This window comes from Rhinatrema bivittatum, chromosome 8 (assembly GCF_901001135.1).
Source record: "Rhinatrema bivittatum chromosome 8, aRhiBiv1.1, whole genome shotgun sequence".
NCBI classification, from domain to species: domain Eukaryota; kingdom Metazoa; phylum Chordata; class Amphibia; order Gymnophiona; family Rhinatrematidae; genus Rhinatrema; species Rhinatrema bivittatum.
The window spans coordinates 132,613,853-132,634,721 of NC_042622.1; the positions used below are offsets into that span (position 1 = coordinate 132,613,853).

At 44.9% G+C, this 20,869-nt stretch overlaps 1 protein-coding gene across 7 annotated transcripts in view; it reads right to left on the reverse strand.

Annotated features, from left to right (window-relative positions):
- Positions 1-20,869, reverse strand: part of EHMT1 (euchromatic histone lysine methyltransferase 1) — a 441,279-nt gene that overhangs the window by 35,958 nt on the left and 384,452 nt on the right. For 6 of the 7 annotated variants that reach the window (XM_029611524.1, XM_029611528.1, XM_029611523.1 and 3 more), the window contains one exon: positions 9,730-9,905. The exons of the other annotated variant lie outside the window; for it this stretch is intronic. In XM_029611524.1, the coding sequence (XP_029467384.1) occupies positions 9,730-9,905 (176 nt within the window). The remainder of the gene's footprint in view (positions 1-9,729; positions 9,906-20,869) is intronic. 7 annotated transcript variants of the gene reach the window in all.

Consider the following 20,869-nt stretch of genomic DNA (forward strand, 5'->3'; position numbering starts at 1 on the left):
CGCCAGAAACTGGAAGTGGTGTCCCAGAATGGCGAAGCGGAGATACTTCTGATGGTCGTGGAGGACTGGGATATTCAGGTAAGCCTCTGTCAAGTCGAGAGAGGCCAGAAATTCGCCTGAGCGAACCACCCCTATGACCACTCACAGGGTCTCCATCTGAAAATGGGGCACCCAGAGAGTCGGTTGACCCTCTTGAGGTCCAGGATCGGTCGGAAGGAGCCGTCCTTTTTGGGCATGACGAAGTAGATGAAATACTGGCTGGATCCCTGTTCCTCCAGGGGTACATGGACTATGGCCCCCGAGCTCTTGTAGCCTGTCCAGAGTCTGGCACACTGCTGGACGCTTCTGAGAGCCGCAGGGAGAGATTAGAAAGCGGTCGTGGAGTTCCCAAGCAAAGTCTAACGCGTAGCCGTTGGCGATCACATCGAGGACCCACTGATCCGACGTGATGTTGGCCCATTCCTCGAGAAAAAGGGATAGACGTCCACCTAAGGCGGGAGGAATGGGCCAGCCACATTTCATTGGGAGGACTTTGAGGTGGAACTTGAAGGATTCGTATCCCGGAACGGCTGTCGGCCACGAAAGGAATGAGACCAAGACTGGGATCTAGTGGAGGTGGGTCTTTGGGCAGCCCCCTCTCAGCCTGTTGTACCTGCACTGACCCCTGAATCGAGAGCGCGAAGGAAAAAAGGATTTGGATTGCCAAGGGCGGTCCTCCGGCAGCTTATGCACCTTATTGTCCCCAAGAGATTTAATAAGTTGCTTCAGGTCCTCCCCAAAGAGCAACTTACCCTTGAATGGGAGAGTGCCCAACTGTGATTTAGAAGAGGAGTCCGCTGCCCAATTACGAAACTAGAGGAGACGTCTAGCGGACACCGCTGAAACCATAGCTCTGGTCTGCACCCTGAGAAGATCGTAGAGGGCATCCGCCCTATATGCAATGGCGCCTTCCAGCCGCTCTGTCTGTTCCGCCTCTGCAGACGGGAGGTCCTGAGTGCTGAGTAGTTGTTGAATCCACCTAAGGCTTGCCCGCTGCATGAGACTGCTACAGACTGTCGCCCGGACCCCAAGCACTAGGACCTCAAAAATCCTTTTGAGGTAGACCTCCAATTTGCGATCCTGAAGATCTTTTAATGCAGTCGCCCCCACGAATGGGACAGTAGTGCGCTTCGTGACAGCGGAGACCGAGGCGTCCACCTTAGGGACCCGGAACATATCCAGACACGGGTCTGGAAGCGGGTACAGCTTGTCCATGGCTCTGCCCTCGCGCAAACCAGCTTCCGGCGTCTCCCATTCCCGGAGCAGTAACTGCATTAGCATCGGATAGGAAAGGGAAGGTGTGCGTGGGTGCCCTCAGGACGGCGAGGACTGGGTCGACGTTGCTAGAAGCTGTGGCAGACGCATTGCCCTCTGGAGGGGCATCTAAGCCCATCTCAACCAGAACATGGGGTATAAGCAGATCCAGCTCTTCAAGCTGGAAGAGTCGCAACACCCTGGGGTCGTCCCCCTCTATTAGTGGATTCAGAGCGAGGACATCGGCATCCGGGTCGGGGTCCGGTATTGGAGCGGGCGGATCAGTGGGGGCCGGAGGGACCGAAACCCCTGGGACCACCCGAACCCGGTTCACCCTTTGAGAATCTGAGGTCCTGGGCCCCTGCGCTGCAGCTGATCTAGGGACCTTGGCAGGAGGAGGGCAGGCAGGCAGCTGAGGATCTGGTGGGTCATCCTGTTGTAGAAGGCTGGCAACATAAGCCTTATGCATGAGGAGAACAAAATCAGCTGAAAAAAGCCCTGGAAATTTGCCTGGGTCAGAACTGGCATCTGGGGGGTCCACGGAGCTTAAACGTGGGGGGAGGGAGTGAGGAAAAATCGGGTCCCTGCCCCCATCAGGCTCAGAATCTTCAGCGAGATTTGGAGCCAAAATGGTCCCCGTTCCCACGGTTTGCAGGAATGGGGCCATCCTTGAAGCATGTCTGCCGGGCCGGGAATGACCAGCTGATCTCTCCGGCGCAGAGGAGACTTCCCCTCTGAGGCAGGCTCTCCACACGAGAGGCAAAAGGCCAATTGAGGCATAGAGGGAGCGGGGCAGATCTGCCGTGTGTGAAACAGCAAGAATCGCCAGTGCCTGGCTGAGAGCAGGGAAGTGAAAGTTCAGCCTCCCGCTCTTTCCCCCGATGGAAGGTTGGTTTTTTTTTTTTAAACTTGTTGGTAAAGTTGAAGAAGCAGAGGAATGAACTTCTTTGCAGCAGACCCGAGGTATGCTTCGTCTCTGGGTCTGCGCGGGGGAGGGACTGGACCACCAGTTTCACCCCTAGCCAGGCACGTCACCGGGTAGGGTGCTAGGCTGAGGATCTCAAGAGGCAAAGCCCCCCTAGGCACCCAGTAAGAGCAAGGGGCAAACACTGTTGTTCCCTACAAGAAATGAAAACTTAAGATTTTTTTTTTTAACTGAAATTAGAAATTAAGTACTTGCTTGATCCAAATAAGAGAGAAAGAGGGAGAAAGTAGACTTTCCCAATCTAGCTGACTAGAGGGGAGCTGCATGGTCTGCCATCAGCATCTGCTGGAGATAGAAAAATACTGAAGGGATGCAGGGTGAGCACTGTCCTGATATAGGATACCCTTTAGTTTTTTTTCTCTATCTCCATCTGCTGGACAGGAGGCTCAACCCACTGTCTGGACTGATCCGGGTACATACAGGGAACTACTCTTTGGAATCCACTGGGTACTTTCTAGTGACCCGGATTAGCTAATGTTGAAAACCTTTGGTTTGACCCAGATGGCAAATCTTATGTTCTTATGTACAACCTGCACTCCATCAAGCAGCCCATCCTTACTGTGTCTCTTTTCTACTGGACCTGTAACACTGGAACAGACTCTCCCCTCCTGATGTTCAAAAAACTCCCATCCTTTCTATGTTTGTGTTCTCTGCTAAAATCCCATCTGTTTAAAGGAAGCACAGCTCAGCCTTTCTAGATGCAGTTTATCCTCTCCAACAGGTTATCCAATTTTTCTCCATCAATTATATGAATAATGAGCATCTCATGTCACGTCACTGTCACGTGTATATATGCTGAAATACACTTAAAAACAAAAAAATATTCTGCATTGCCTGGAGGGGATCTGTCACAAACTAGCACTGGAAAGTGGTTTTGCAGAGGACTGCAACCCAGTGGTTATTGCAGTACTTTGGAAGAAAATGTGGGAAAGCAAATGTTGCTTACCTGATGTAACAGGTGTTCTCACAGGACAGCAGGATGTTAGTCCTCACAAATGGGTGACATCGAGGATGGAGCCCACCACGGAAAACTTCTGTCAAAGTTTAAACAGAACTTTGACTGGCCCCTACTGGGCATGCCCAGCAAGGCACTGACCCTGCAGCCAGCAGGGGTCTCCCTTCAGTCTGATTTCAAAGCTACAGGCAGTGCCTAAAAAGTAAAAAATAAAACGAACCCAACACCGCGGGGTGGCGGGCGGGTTTCGTGAGGACTAACATCCTGCTGTCCTGTGAGAACACCTGTTACATCAGGTAAGCAACATTTGCTTTCTCACAGGACAAGCAGGATGGTAGTCCTCACAAATGGGTGAGTACCGAGCTGAGGATGTCCTGACTGGCACCAAATGCACCCAACGGCGTGCAACAGGCACAACAACTGGGGTGGAATTTGGTAAAGGGCATCCGCACCCTACCGGGAAGGTGGAAGGGTGTTGGTACATCATGTTGGAAAAAGGTTACGCAAGACAGATTGGCCGAAGATGGAGTCTTGTCTTCCCGCTTTGTCCAAACAATAGTGGGCTGCAAAGGTATGGAGGGAACTCCAGGTTGCAGCTTTACAGATGTCAGGAAGCGGCACCGATCGAAGGTGTGCTACCGAAGTCGCCATGGCCCTCACAGAGTGTGCTTTTACACGGTCTTGAAAAGGAATGCCAGCTTGCTGATAGCAAAAAGAAATGCAGTCCGCCAACCAGGAGGAAAGAGCCTGCTTACCCACAGGTTGTCCTAACTTGTTAGGATGGAAGGAGACAAACAGTTGAGTGCTCTTCCTGTGAGCAACTGTACGGTCTAGATAAAAAGCTAGAGCCCGTTTACAGTCTAGGGTATGCAGAGTCTGTTCCCCAGAGTTGGAATGGGGCCTGGGAAAAAAGATAGGTAGTATGATGGATTGATTGATATGAAATTCAGAAACTACCTTAGGTAAAAATTTAGGGTGAGTGCGGAGTACCGCCCTGTCTTGCAGGAGTTTAGTGTAAGACGGATAGGTGACTAAGGCCTGTAACTCACTAACCCTGCGAGCTGAAGTAATGGCCAACAGGAATAATACTTTCCATGTGAGATACTTCAATTCACAGGAGTGCAGAGGTTCGAAAGGTGGTTTCATTAGACGACCAAGAACCAGATTAAGGTCCCAAGATGGGGCCGGAGGACGTAAGGGTGGTTTCAGATGGAGCAAGCCTTTAAGAAAGCGTGTCACCAGGGGTTGTACTGAAATAGGGACACCCTCTATACCTTTATGGAAGGCGGCTACCGCACTGACATGCATCCTAATGGAAGAGGTCTTTAGACCGGATTCTGATAGGTGCCATAAATAGTCCAAGAACTTAGAGATTGGACAGGAAAGGGGATCAAGGGACTGAGAAGTGCACCATGATGTGTACCTTTTCCATTTATATGAATAGGATCTTCTGGTGGAGGGCTTTCGTGAAGCTATCAGGACACGAGAAACCGAATCCGAAAGGTTAAAAGGCTGAAGGACTAACCTTTCAACATCCATGCCGTCAGGGACAAGGCTTGGAGGTTGGGATGGAGGAGGCATCCGTCGTTTTGAGTGAGCAGATGCTGATCCGTTCCCAGAGGGATGTGCCTGCGGATGGAGAGATCCTGGAGTATGGGAAACCACACTTGGCGTGGCCAGTGGGGTGCTATCAGGATCATGGTTCCTCCGTCCTGGCGAAGCTTCACGAGAGTCCTTGACAGAAGAGGAAGTGGAGGGAATGCATAAAGCAGACCTGTCGTCCACTTGAGGGAGAAGGCATCCCTGGGCCGAGAGTGCTGGCTCCAACTGAGAGAGCAGTAATCGTCCACTTTGTGGTTCTGAGGGGACGCAAAGAGGTCTATGCGGGGAAAACCCCACTTGTGGAACAGAGAGGTCACTACCAGAGGATCGAGTGACCACTCGTGTGGTTTGAAGACACTGCTCAGCCGGTCTGCCAATACATTGTCTACTCCCGGCAAGTAAGTGGCCTTGAGGTACATGGAATGGGAGAGGGCTTCTGCCCAAATCTGCGCAGCTTCCTGACACAGAAGGAAGGAGCCTGTGCCTCCCTGCTTGTTTATGTACCACATGGCCACTTGGTTGTCTGTCTGGATTAAGATTATCTGATTCGATAGATGATCTTTGAAAGTTCTGAGCGCGTAGCGGATTGCTCGAAGTTCCAAGAAATTTATCTGGTGTTCGGCTTCCTCTGGTGACCATAACCCTTGGGTTTGCAATTCGTCCACATGGGCCCCCCAACCGATGTGGGAAGCATCGGTGGTTAGGATTACCTGTGGATCTGGTAGGAGAAAGGGTAAGCCTTGAAGGAGGTTGACTTGAGTCGTCCACCAGGTTAAAGACAGGCGTAGCGCTTGTGTAACTGTGACAATGGAGGACAGAGGCTGAAAAGCCTGAATCCATTGGTGTCGTAGAGTCCATTGTGTTACTCTCATGGCTAGTCGGGTCAAGGGAGTGACTTGAACCGAAGATGCCATGTGTCCTAGGAGGATGAGGAATTGGCGAGCTGTGGCAGTGTGTTGAGACTGGAGCTGGCGAGCTAGGGACATGAGCGTTTGAACTCGTTGAAGTGGAAGGTAGGCTTTTGCCTGTAAGGTGTCCAAGTCTGCTCCAATGAAGGATAAGGTTTGAGATGGGACTAAGCAAGATTTCTCGTAATTGACAAGAAACCCCAAGGAAAGGAGTGTGTGAATTGTCAACTTCAGGGAGGATTGAGCAAGTTGAGGGGTGGAGGCCCTGATTAGCCAATCGTCCAGATAGGGGTAGACGTGGACACCTTCCTTCCTGAGGAATGCTGCTACCACTACGAGACATTTGGTAAAGACCCGTGGAGCAGATGCCAGCCCGAAAGGTAGTACCCGGTATTGATAATGGTCGTGGCCTATCAGAAAACGCAGATACTTGCGATGAGATTGTGTTATCGCAATGTGGGTATAAGCGTCCTTGAGGTCGAGAGAGCACAGCCAATCCCCCTTTCGTAAGAGAGGGAGCAAGGCGCCCAGGGTTACCATCTTGAACTTTTCTTTTTGCAGATACTTGTTGAGGGCTCGAAGGTCCAGAATTGGACGTAGTCCCCCTGATTTCTTTGGTATGAGGAAGTATCTGGAATAGAATCCTTTCCCTTGTTGACAAGGAGGGACGGGTTCTATAGCATTTGATTGTAGAAGAAGGGATACTTCTTGTTGTAATTGAGTCAAATGGCTGGTTAGACTCCATGCCTGAAGGGGCGGGGAGTCTGGCGGAAGAGTTATGAAGTTGAGGTGGTAACCCTGTGCGATAATTGCTAGCACCCACTGATCTGAGGTGATCTGTTTCCAACGGTGTAAAAAGTGGTACAGACGACCTCCCACAGGGATGTGTGGAAGAGGGATTTGGCATGTGCTCAGTACAGGGAAGTCAAAGGCCCGCCGTAGGCCCAGGAGGTGGGGCTACAGTAGGTCTTTGCTTTCTCGGCTGATGAGGCTGAGGTCTGCTGGAGGACCGTGCAGGACGAGCCCTAGCTGATGGAGGAAAGTAGCGACGTGGTCGAAAGAACGACTTCTTAGAGTCCTTCTTAGGTGGTTGCTTGGAGGACACCTCAGGCGGGACAGATGAGAGTTGTTTCAACGTCTCATGGTGGTCTTTTAACTCCGCCACAATCTGTTGAATTTGCTCTCCAAACAAATTGTCGCCTAAGCAGGGTAAATCAGCAAGACGATCTTGGACCTCTGGACGAAGGTTGGAGGACTTTAACCAAGCCCAACGTCTGGCTGAGATGGCTGTGGCTGAAACCTTCGTGGAAGCATCGAATATGTCATAGGCAGTTCTGATGTCGTGCTTCCCTGCCTCAAATCCTTTGTGAAGAAGGGCTTGAAGCTGCGGTTGGTATTGGTCTGGTAATGTGTCAGCATAGTCTTGCATCTGCTTAAGGATGGCTCTGTTGTACTGAGTAATGTAAAGTTGATATGAAGCTATGCGTGAAATCAACATAGCTCCATGATATACCTTTCGTCCCACACTATCCAGGAATTTATTGTCCTTGGTAGGTGGAGTAGAAGAATGTGGTTTCAGACGCTTGGCCTTCTTTTGTGCGGACTCAACCACAACAGAGCGATGATCCAGTTGAGGCTTTTGAAAACCTGGTGCTGACTGGACAAGGTATGTGGAGTCAGCCTTCTTGTTGACTGGGGAAACAGAGGAAGGAGATTCCCAGTTTTTCTTGAGCAGATCCAAAAACACCTGGTGAATAGGAATAGAAGCGATGATTTTTGGAGCATCCAGAAATTGAAGCAGTTCCATCATCTGGTGTCTGTCATCAGCTTCAGATTGTAGTTGAAAAGGTACAACTGCTGACATCTCTTTCACAAAATTAATGAAAGATAGATCCTCAGGAGGAGATCTTTTTCTACTCTCTGTAGGAGAAGGTGGCGAAGGCAAATCTGTGTCAGAATAAGTATCATCATCATCACCCCAGGTATCGTAGGGATCATGTGGGGCTTGTAGCCCTGATGGACCTGGCTGAGGCTCTGAAGGCATCGATGGAAACTGAGGTGGAATCGGTGCGGTAGGTGGAACCAGAAATGGCATCAATGGCTTCGGTGCTGCCGATGGAATCGGTGCCTGGCGCGGAATCGATGGAGCCGAAGGATAAATCGGTGGAGAAATACCAGAAGGTACCGATGGAACTACCCCGGAAGGGGGAAGTCGAAACGGTGTTTCTCCTGCCGATGAGAAACCAGTCGGAGACGGTGGTGTTGTCGATGGCACTGGAATCACCGATGGAAGGGCCGTCATGAGTGTCTCCATGCGGCTCAGTAGCGGTGCTAGCGCTTGCACCAACGGCTCGGTGGACGGTTCCCTCCTCGGTGGCGAAGCCGGTGCCGGCATCGGTGCCGGGGGCGGCACTGGAACCGGTGCCGGAGACGGTGCCGATGGAGGTTGTAAATTCTTCATCGCTTTCTCGATGGCCTCCTGGACCAGCCGGTCCAGTTCTGCCCGGAGACCAGGGGTAACCATACCCGGCTCGACGGGAGAGGGAGGCTGAGGCAGGGCCGGAGGGACCACCGTAACCGGTGGGATCACGGCCCCCTCACCCCGAGAGGGTGAGGGTTTCCTCGATGCCGGCGAACGAGACGTGGAGGGTGTCCGGTCTGTTCGCGGCTTCTTTGTCGGTGGCTCAGCTTGAGCGGAGGTCGATGGCTGTGGATCCTCGACAGGCCGAGACTTATGCCGTCGATGGCGATGCTTTTCTTTCCGATCCCCTCGCCCATCCGGGGAAGGGACAGGAGTCGACGGCCGAGAAGCGATCGATGGCGGACGGTCACCGGAGGGTTGACGATGGTGGTACAACTTCGACGGTGCCGGTTCTGAGGACGTCGATGCTATCGATGGCGTTGGGGTGGGTGCATGGAAGAGGAGCCCCATCTTCTCCATCCTGGCTTTGCGACCTTTGGGTGTCATTAAGGCACATTTGGTGCAAGTCAGGACATCATGCTCACTACCCAAACACATTACACAAACCCTGTGGGGGTCTGTGATGGACATAGTCCGGGTACAATCCGGACAACGACGGAACCCCGTTGCCATGGCTGGAAGCCAAAATTTAGGCTGGGGATCGGTAAGTGCCAACAGGCCTCGAGGGCCAAAATCGACGGTAGTCGATGGAAAAGGCAAAAAACTTACCGGGTTCCGTAAGATGACTAAAAATTTGTCGAAGGGAGACCCCTGAGGGGCAAATTTTCTTAGGAAATTAATTTCCAAATTCCTGTCAGGAACGTGGTTAGAGAGCTCCTTTCACCGCGTGGAAACTGCTGCGCGGAAAAAAGAAGACTGAAGGGAGACCCCTGCTGGCTGCAGGGTCAGTGCCTTGCTGGGCATGCCCAGTAGGGGCCAGTCAAAGTTCTGTTTAAACTTTGACAGAAGTTTTCCGTGGTGGGCTCCATCCTCGATGTCACCCATTTGTGAGGACTACCATCCTGCTTGTCCTGTGAGAAACAATATTAGAGGCCGTGCATTGTGGCTCCTGACAGACAAACAGGAAGAAAAGTGACAAGAGAGCGCCAAAAACAAAAATTGCAAGGGGAGGACTAAAACAAAAGTTCATTCACGTGACTTAAATATAAACCACAACTCACGAGTGACAAAAGCCAGGAATGAGCTGTGCAGGGCCATCCTTACAGTCGATAATAAATGCATTAATTAAAAAAAAAAAAAAAAAGCAGCACTGTACATGTGTTTATGACAAATATATTTTTAAACACGTCTGTTTTTATAGGCCAGGAATATGAAACAGAATGACTAATATCCTAAGTCAAGAACTACACCCATTTTTACAGCTGTTGCTGGAGGACAGCCAAAATAAAGGTTATATAGTTAAGCTGCCAAATGCACAACACAGATCTTGCTGCAGGAAGATGCAATACCCAGATGAGGCAAAGAATTTTGTGGCTGGAGAGCTCTGAATGAGTTCTGAACTTACCCTAATTGTTCTCCAGCTTCTATATGCCTGCTGCTGAAGAATGCAATCCTGGGAAAGCGCAGGTCCTGATGTGACATGAAGATTCGCACAGGGATGAGGTTTGGCTCACAGAGGTGATTTATAAAACGGCTGATGTTTCCATAGAAACGAGCATCGATGCAGTACACCTCTCCATCCTAGAGGGAGAGAGATTTAATATTTCATGCAGTCTTTCTTGCATGTTTGCGGGACTTCTCACAAGCACTGAAAAATAAAATGGCACCTGCATTTGTCTTAAAAAGCACTGCCACAATTTTAAAATACTCACAGAATGAGGAAGACATGAAAAGGTAGACTGCACCAAAGGCATCACTCATAGCTAAAAAATACATTGTTAAAAACTGCACCATTTTCTTTCCATTAGGCAATATAAACAGAAAACCTTTTCTGAGAAACAAAATACAGGCCCTGGCAAAAACTGGATTAGATGCAAAAGAAGTTAATGCACCCAGAAATGAGTGATAACACTTGGGATTGGACATACCATATTAAGCATGTTTTATTGTGTCCAGTCCAGCCATTTCATTATGAGGGATCACTTGTAACCATTCTATATTGAATAATTTGAGAGGCAGGGGGAAGAATATACCACATTTTTCTTGCATGTTTCTGCTTGGCTTGATTTTGTTGTTTAACCTAAGTGTCTCTTTAAAGTTACATATTTGGTAGAAACCACAAAGCTTAGATCTGATATTAGATGTAAGGTTCCCCAAGACTGAATTGACACAAGCCATGTGACCTAAATGCCACACAAAAGCTATATAATTCATTTATAAAGAATCTGCAGAGAGTTCTGAAAATATTAAAAATGTGTCCAAGTCAGTCCAGTGGATTTTTATTTTGTTTGTTTTACTTATGGTGCATTATAACCAACAACTCCCACCATTAATTAGAAATGTGTTTATTTTTGAAAAGGGGTATTGGGATAGAGATTTTAAAGAGCAGGTATTTATCCATGCAGGACAACTGCACCCCCATGGCTGGCTGAAGACATTTTATTCTGGCTACTGCTTTACAGCACAGCTGTTATGGTGTAAGCACAGCCTGCCATGCAATCACAATGTCCCAGTCATATGATTCCATGTCCAAATATACATCCAGGCCAAGATTTTTCTAATACACATACACAGCCAATACACGCTGTTACTCCTGGGTGAATGTACACCTATGACTTGTAGTCTTTTTTTTTTTCTGGCCCACTAGTTCCTCTTTTCTTCCAGCTCAATCGGAACCAGTGCTGAACTCTGGCATTACAAGTCTTTATATGCAACTACATGGGGATTTTTCTCCTGTTTAAAAAAAAAAAAAAGAAGATCCATTCTCTCACTGTTCCTACTCTGGCCATTGTAGTAACAGCCCTGAGACCAGAAGCCATGCTCTAGGGTACCTTCCGGAATCCTGCATCATGGGCTCTAAATCTGGCCACTAGGTATCACCCTTAATGATAACCATTGACTCAACTCCTAGGTGCTGTGAACATTGCCTCTGCAGCATCCCCAACCCTAGCCAATGTAGAGTATGGAAGGTCCAACCGGGGACCAATCACATGGCAGACCCTCGAGGTCTTTTTTTATTTCACATATACACATGCACACAGCTATTTATCTTTTCATGTGCAAAAGCAATACCTGTCATGTGGCTATTCCAGCCCACAGAGGAACCCATTCTAGGTGCTCTGTTCCTGGATGAACACAAATTCCGATTGCGTGGCTAGTACAGTGCAAAGCAAAACCTGCTGTAATTATTACAATAAAAATGCACATCTTGCCATGCATTCTTCTATCAAGATGTGTTTTATACATTCTATATACGCACCGGTAAACAATTTGGTTTGTATTATTATCCCTAAAGTCATTACTTTATTACAAAATTTCAAAAGTGCACTTAAACAGCATATAAATTACATACTTCAATGCAATGTATGCTGTTGCTCAGTGAGAAATGATCATATTACCATACAGCATGTAATAATATCTAAAATAACAGAGTATCTTTTTTTTTCCTAGGGAATAAGAAAATCCTTTTAGGCTTTTTTCTTTCTCTAGCAGAGAATGACAGTGTAAGCAGCAGACTTTAATTACCACAGCTAATTTAAGTCACATACTGAGGCCAGAAGCAAAAGGACCCATTAGACGAGCAAGCTGTTGTTTCTGGGCATGCTCATAATAATCTTTAATGGATAAGGTATGCCAGCACTCCACAATAAAATTGACACTGAAGTCCTGGGAGAGGCCTTCCAGAGATGGAGAGAAATACAACACCCCCCCCCCCCCCCCCCCACCACCACCACCACACACACACACACAGAAGGCTGTGTGAATATAATTCCTCTGTAGTCTGCAGCACTAGCTTTGAAATCTGGCAGCTTGTGTTCACATTACCTTTTCCCTGTTTTTCCTCCTGTCTCTCTCTTCACTAAGCTCTCATCAAAGAGCTATTCTGCCTAGCCTCCCAGCATTTTTTTCTCAGCTCTGATTCAATACTTGCCAAAGTATCCAAAGACATAAAAGTACAATTATCCAATTACTTATCCAACCCACCTAGAAAAGGATGAATGGTTGAGCCGACCATACCAGAATCTGAATCTCTGAACTAGAGGAGTACACAAATGTAACAAATATCTTAGGCCAGGGATGATCAATACTGGTCCTTAAGGGTCACAAAAATGTCTGGTTTTCAGAGTAGTCAAAATGGAGAAATTTACTTTTACCTGACAATTTCATTTTCTTAAATCTTACTACACCAGTCCAAATATGTGGGTTATTTCTCCCACTAGCAGATACAGACAGAGGACATATCTTTTTCTGTAATGTCATCACTGGTGGTTACTCTGGTGCAGCTTCAGCAAAACACAGTATTCATATATCAAAGCAACAGAAGAAGCAAAGAACTAATTTTAACATTTAAAGAAAAACTAAAACCATTAAAGAAGGATCTTTTTAGTACAATCCACTCTGCCAACCTCCCCAAAATAAGGATTAATAAAAGAGGAAAGATAGGTGAAACTCAGGTTATACCCCCAAAGAGAACAATCATTTCTCTGCATAAGTGAGTAATGCCTTTAATGATAGTATGGCCAAAACTTCCCAGATAGGTCCTGGATTGCTGTTACATATTTCAAGGAAAGGAAATTATCTAGTAATTGTAATTTTCTCCTTCCTTTTCATCCTGCTACACCAGTCCAGACACATGCGAAGTACCTAATGCAAATTAAACTGGGACGGAAGAAGCTAGGACTGCCTTGAAAATATCAGCTCCAATGCATCTTCATTAGCATGAAAATCTAATCTGTAGTGTTTTGTACAGGAATGTAATCCAGATTAAAGGGCCACCTTACAATTATCCTCTGGAGCAAGAGTTGTAGATTCTGTCCAAAAAGAAGCTTGAGCTCTCATAAAATGTGCATGAAGACCTTCTGGAACTAGACAACCTATTAAAAGGTAAGCCAAAGAAATAGTCTCTTTAATTTACCTAGTCAAGGATGCTTTAGAAATTGTCTCAGCCTTGCATGGACCTCTAAATAAGTCAATCTATCCGATTTTCAAAATGACTTCCAGATACTTCAAAAGAACTCAGAAATCCAATAATCTCTCTTTATCATATTACCTTTTCTGGTGAAAAGGCTGGAAGTGAGACTGTCCGATTTAAGTGGAACAAGGAGACCACTTTGGGCAAAAAGGAGGGCAGTGGACAAAGAGAATCCAAGTTGGAGGAAAATGGATCCCTGCAAGACAGGGCTTGAAGCTCAGAGATATGCCTACCTGAGCAAATGGCTACTAGGAAGACAGTCTTCAATGAAAGATCCTTCAAAGAAGCTTGTATAAGAGATTCGAACAGAGACTCCACTAAGACTCTGAGAATCAGATTCAAATTCCACTGAGAATCTAAGACCAAAAGGGAAGTCAAATATGTTTCATTCCTCAAACAAAACAAGAAATATATAGTTGGGAGGCATCGAAACAGGAGACTGCCCCACTTTAATGTTAAAAGAATTCAAGGCTAAACATTTATCTAACCTCTTTTAAAAGAAAACTAAAATGTGGGAAATATTTGATTGCCATGGGGAAACAAGACTATTCCCTACAGCATACTTAAAAAAGACACCAAACTCTGACATAAGCCAATGATGTTGAAGCCTTATGGGCTGAAGAGGAGTATCCAGTTTTGCACAACTATGATCCCTCAAAGGTCAAGCCGTGAAATTAAATGGGGCTGGATCTTCCATGAAAATTGGACCCCGACTCCAAAAGCCCCGAGTGCTAAGAAACCGAATCTGAGAACTGGCCTGTAATCTTACTACATGTAAAGCACAAAATGCAGAGTAAACGGCACACGCATATGAGACGTCCATTAACGTCTATTAATCAAGTTTACTTAGGGAATAGCCACTGCTATTAATTGCATCAGTAGCATGGGATCTTCTTAGTGTTTGGGTAATTGCCAGGTTCTTGTGGCCTGGTTTGGCTTCTGTTGGAAACAGGATGCTGGGCTTGATGGACCCTTGGTCTGACCCAGAATGGCAATTTCTTATGTTCTTATTAAATATAACACCAAAAGAAATGTGTGGCTCAGAAATAATAAACCACTATTCAATACGTAAGTCCCCAGGTTTTACTTGATTAGATGCAACAAAAGAACTTTTTAAAGTACAATATTCCTATTGATCGGGGAGCCCCGACACGGCCATTTTCGAATCCCAGCTACGTCAGGGGGACCAACGAATTTTTATCATCTGCAAAACAGAAATCTTTGTAAGTACTGAACAGTGAGCTAACGGCAGCATTCTAAGTTCAACAATATATAATGCCAATGAGGGGAACACACCAGGCATAGATGATATAATAAACACTAATAACAAAAACAGGCTAAGAGAAACGAAAAAAAAAAGAGAGAGAAGGGAGAGAGGAGAGGAGGGAGCGAGAAGGGGAGAGGGGAGGGGCAGGGGAAGAGAAGAATATGAAGAAACAATTGTTACTTGTAAATCATGTTGCGTGCCTTCAAGCCCAACGGACCCTTTAATCTCTGCTTTTGAGGCTCTCGTCTTACACGATTTATTCTCCACTGAACAATTACCAAAATATTTCACGCCAGAATGTGCAGTAATTACTTCTTTATCATCAGAATGTAATGTAGTCATTAAACTAGCAGATAGAGGGGGTAGTATTGTCATTCAAAGTCGTTGTGACTGTATAGCTGAGATCAATGTCAGTTTTCAGATTGCACCTACTATTTACCCCTCTTGGAGGTCCCAATACCATGGCTACATGCAACCATTTCTGCTCTTGTGCAAGAAGGGGTACATCGTCATTTCCTTACGAACAAAGAGGCTGAATTTCTCATTGAAAAATCTCTGGTTATTCCTACTTTTTACACTTTACCTAAGATCCACAAGTCCCCTGAGAACCCCCTAGGCCTCCCTATAGTAGAGCAGGGATCGGTTCTATTTTGGAACCTCTTTCTAAATTTGTAGATTTATATCTATGCCCTTTTGTAGCTTCTGCTCCTTCTTATGTTCGTGATTCAGGTCATTTCATTCTTTGTTGGATTCTCTCCTGTATCCCTCTTGTCCTTTCTTCTTGATCACCCTGGACATCGTCTCTTTGTATTCAAATATCCCCCAGGACAAAGCTATGGCAGCAGTGGAATCAGTCCTCGCTCAACAACCACCGCATGAGTATACCCCTTCTTCTTTTTTAGTCTCCCTCATGTGCCTAGCTCTCACATAAAATTATTTCTCCTTTTTAGGGGCTTTTTCCAACAGATTAAGGGCACGGCAATGGCCGCTACGATGGCCCCATCCATTGCCTATATTTATGTCTCACAGTTTGAATCTACTCATGTTTACAACTCCCCCTTTAGGCAATTTTTTACAATCTGGTTCCGGTATATAGATGATGTATTCCTGATATGGACTGGCACTGAAATCCAGTTTTATCTATTTTTGGATTGGTTGAATACTCGCAATGCACATCTCAAATTTGATTATCAAAGGATACTAATGATGCATTAGAATTAGGGCATCCCAACAGTGAGGTTCCAATAAGAAAAGTAGTCCAATAATAAGAAAAGTAGTCCAAGAGTTAAAAAATTCCAATTTATGCGTATCAATTAAAAAGCAGAATGAAAATACAAACAAAAAACACACTTTGAAATGTTTGTATGCTAATGCCAGAAGTCTAACGAGTAAGATGGGAGCATTAGAATGTCTAGCAGTGAATGATGAGATAGACAATTGGCATCTCAGAGACATGTGAAGGGAGGATAACCAATGAGATTGTGCTATACTGGGGTACAAATTATATCGCAATGACAGAGAGGAGCATCTGGGAGGTAGGGTGGTGCTTTATGTCCAGGGTGGCATAGAGTCCAACAGGATAAAGATCCTGCAAGAGACTATGCACAATCAAATCTTTATGGATAGAAATCACTTGTGTGTTAGGGAAGAATATAGTGATAGGAGTATGTTATGGTCTACCTGGCTAAGAGAAATTAGGGAAGCTAATCTGTATATAGGTTCTGTTAGAGCTCAATCCCTTAGCATATACCCTTAGCATTTCCTCTTTGATGTTTGTATTTAATGTAAGAGCTCCTTCCAAAAAAAAATTTTTTTTTTCTTTTATATATGTTACCTAGCTACTATATTATCTGTTATTTGTAAGGGCTCCGCCCAATGGTTTTTTGTTCACTGTAAACCGATGCGATGTGCGAACGGACATCGGTATATAAGAAATGTTAAATAAATAAATAAATAAATAAATTGGTAATGCAGTAATGGGAGATTTCAATAACCCCAATATTGAATGGGTAAATGTATCATCGGGACATGCTAGAGAGAGAAAGTTCCTGGATGGAATAGATAACAGTTTTATGGAGCAATTGGTTCAGGAACAGACGAGAGATGGAAGAATTTTAGATCTAATTCTCAGAGGAGCACAGGATTTGGTGAGAGAGGTAATGGTGGTGGGGCCGCTTGGCAATAGTGATCATAATATGATCAAATTTGAATTAATGACTGGAAGGGGGACACAGCTCTAGTGCTAAACTTTCAAAAGGGAAACTTTGATAAAATGAGAAAATTAGTTAGAACAAAACTGAAAGGAGCAGCTACAAAGGTAAAAACTGTGCAAGACGCATGGACATTGTTAAAAAATACCATCCTAGAAGCACAGTCCAGATTTATTACACACATTAAGAAATGTGGAAGGAAGGCAAAACGATTGCCGGCATGGTTAAAGGTGAGGTGAAAGAAGCTATTTTAGCCAAAAAAATCTTCATTCAAAAATTGGAAGAAGGATCCAACGGAAGAAAATAGGATAAAGCATAAGCATTGGCAAGTTAAATGTAAGACGTTGATAAGACAGGCTCAGAGAGAATTTGAAAAGAATTTGACTGTAGAGGCAAAAACTCACAATAAAAACTTTTAAAAATATATCCGAAGCAGAAAGCCTGGAAGGGAGTCAGCTGGACTGTTAGATGATTGAGGAGTTAAAGGGGCACAGAGAAGATAAAGCCATCACGGTAAGATTAAACGATTTCTTTGCTTCGGTGTTTACTGAAGAAGATGGGGATATATCCGTTCCGGAGAAGGTTTTCATGATTCATATGGACTGAACCAAATCACGGTGAACCTAGAAGATGTGGTAGACCTGATTGACAAACTGAAAAGTAGTAAATCACCTGGACCGGATGGTATACACTCCAGGGTTCTGAAGGAACTCAAAAATGAAATTTCAGATCAATAAGTAAAAATTTGCAAACTATCATTAAAATCATCCGTTGTACCTGAAGACTGGAGAATGGCTAATGTAACCCCAATATTTTAAAAGGGCTCCAGAGGTGATCCGGGAAACTACAGACCAGTTAGCCTGACTTCAGTGCCAGGAAAAATAGTGGAAAGTGTTCTAAAGATCAAAATCACAGAACATATAGAAAGACATGGTTCAATGGAACACAGTCAGCATGGCTTTACCCAAGGCAAGTCTTGCCTCACAAATCTGTTTTACTTTTTTGAAGGAGTTAATAAACATATAGATAAAGGTGAACCGGTAGATGTAGTGTATTTGGATTTTCAGAAGGCATTTGACAAAGTTCTTCATGAGAGGCTTCTAAGAAAAGTAAAGAGTCATGGAATAGGTGGTGATGCCCTTTCATGGATTACAAACTGGTTGAAAGACAGAAACAGAGTAGGATTAAATGGACAATTGTCTCATTGGAGGGGGTGGGCAGTGGAGTGCCTCAGGGATCTTTACTGGGACCCGCACTTTTCAATATATTTATAAATGATCTGGAAAGGAATACGACGAGTGAGATAATCAAATTTGCAGATGATACAAAAGTATTTAGAGTAGTTAAATCATAAGCGGATTGTGATAAATTGCAGGAGGACCTTGTGAGATTGGAAAATTGGGTATTCAAATGGCAAATGGAATTTAATGTGGTAAGTGCAAGATGATGCATATAGGGAAAAATAACCCATGCTATAGTTACACGATGTTAGGTTCCATATTAGGAGCTACCACCCAGGAAAGAGATCTAGGCGTCAAAGTGGATAATACATTGAAATCATTGGTTCAGTGTGCTGCGGCAGTCAAAAAAGCAAACAGAATGTTTGGAATTATTAGAAAGGGAATGGTGAATTAAACGGAAAATGTCATAATGCCTCTGTATCGCTCCATGGGGAGACTGCACCTTGAATACTGTGTATAATTCTGGTCGCCCCATCTCAAAAATGATATAGTTGTGACGGAGAAGGTACAGAGAAGGGCGACCAAAATGATAAATGGGATGGAACAGCTCCCCTATGAGGAAAGTCTAAAGAGGTTAGGACTTTTCAGCTTGGAGAAGAGACGGCTGAGGGGGGATGTGGTAGAGGTGTTTAAATTATGAGAGGTCTAGAACAGGTAAATGTGAATCAGTTATTTACTCTTTCGGATAACAGAAGGACTAGGGGGGACTCCATGAAATCAGCATGTAGCACATTTAAAACTAATCAGAGAAAGTTCTTTTTTACTCAACACACAATTAAACTCTAGAATTTGTTGCCAGGGGATGTGGTTAGTGCAGTTAGTGTAGCTGGGTTTAAAAATTGTTTGAATAAGTTCTTGGAGAAGTCCATTACCTGCTATTAATCAAGTTGACTTAGAAAGTAGCCACTGCTATTACTAGCATCAGTAGCATGGGATAGACTTAGTTTTTGGGTACTTGCCAGGTTCTTATAGCCTGGATTGGCCACTGTTGGAAACAGGCTTGATGGACTCTTGGTCTGACCCAGTATGGCATGTTCTTATGTTCTTACTCAATCTCAAATTTCTTTCTTGGATATTTTAGTCAGGTCGGGCTCTGCCTCTTTTTCTATTACCTTATTTCGCAAACCCACTGATGGCAACACACTCCTGCATTATACTAGCCACCACCCTCGACCATAACGTGGCAACATTCCTGTGGGACAATATTTTAGGTTTTAAGGATTTGCTCATCAAGGCAATATTTTATTTCTCAAGCTAAGCTAATGTTCAGCGCACCCATCAAGAATTCTTAAACAGGCTTTCAACAGAGCTTGTTACAATAATCGTGACCTACTATTCACAACACGTAAGAAAGATCAGGACTCCTGTCTCACTTGTATACTTCCTTTTTTGTCCCATAGCAATAAAATAATTTCATTCATTAAGGATCATTGGAGGATTCTTGCCCCACATTCAGTGTTCCAGGAACTGCCTCGATTTTCCTTCACCCATGGGAGAAATCTCCAGGATATGCTAGTCTTCAGAACTCAAATCTGAAACTGCAACATTAGAGATCTCGGATAGAGGCCATTCTCCTTGTACCCGCTGTTCTGTTTGTACTCATTCTTTATCTATTCAGCTTTTAATCATCCAGTCACTCATAGACAGTATACTCTCCGCCAACATAACACTTGTGCTTCCACTGGTGTCATTTATGTTATCTTGTGCCCTTACCCATTGATATATGTTGGCAAAACCACTTGGCAATTGTGTGCAAGGATAATTGAACATCGCCCTTTCCTAAAATCTGCCAATTTAGAAGACCCATTAGTCACACATTGGCAGTCCCATAATCATGACATTTCGTCATTGACGTTTTTGCACTCGAACAACCACACTGACCAGTAAGAGGTGGTGATTTGTCTTCAATATTGGTGCGAAGGGAGCAACGCTGGATCTTCGCGCTAAAATCTTTAGCCCCAGATGGATTAAACAGAGAGATTGAGTGGTCCTCTTTCTTTTGATTTTTTCAATCACTTATTCAGATCAATCCCCTTAAATCACTTATTCTGATCAATCCCCTTAAATCACTTATTCTGATCAATCTCCTTTTTTTCCCTTCCCCCTCCCCTTTCCTTCCTTCCTTCTTCCTCCCTCCTCCCCCTCCCCCTCTCATTCTCTTTCCCCCCTCCCTGCCCCCTTTTCCTCCCTCCCCCTCCCTTCTTTTTTCCCCATCCCTCACCTGAACTTCATACATGGCAGCTTTGCATTTAGATTAAAAAGTCCTTTTCAAATGTAAGTTCACCCACATCTTGTCCCACAAAGGTTTCTCTTTTCTTTTACCTATTTTTGGTCTAATAATCGTGTCCTGCCCTTTTTTTTTTTTTTTTTTTTTTACAGCATCTTGAATTCAGCCCAGGGGTCAAATCCCCCCCCCGCCCCCAATGAGTTAGTTTAAGGTAAGTTTACTTGGTCTTTGGTGAGATTCTCCCTGCTTGGTCTTCTAATTTTCTATTATAACCCCTAAACCCTCCCCGCTTTCTTTTACAACCTTTCTCCTTCTCCCCTCCCCCCCCCCTTTTTCCTCCCTGTTTCCTTCCCTTTTTTCTAGGTTTGGTCTATATGGTTCTTTTTATGTTCCTCTTTTTAAACTGTTTCTTTATATTCTCCTCTTCCCCTGCCCATCTCTCTCCCTCCTCTCTCCCTTTTTTTTTTCTCGTTTCTCTTAGCCTGTTTTTGTTATTAGTGTTCATTATATCGTCTATGCTTGGTGTGTTCCCCTCGTTGGCATTATATATTTTTGAACTTCAAAGGCTGCCATGTTAGCTCACTGTTCAATACTTACAAAAATTTTTGTTTTGCAGAAGATTAGAGTT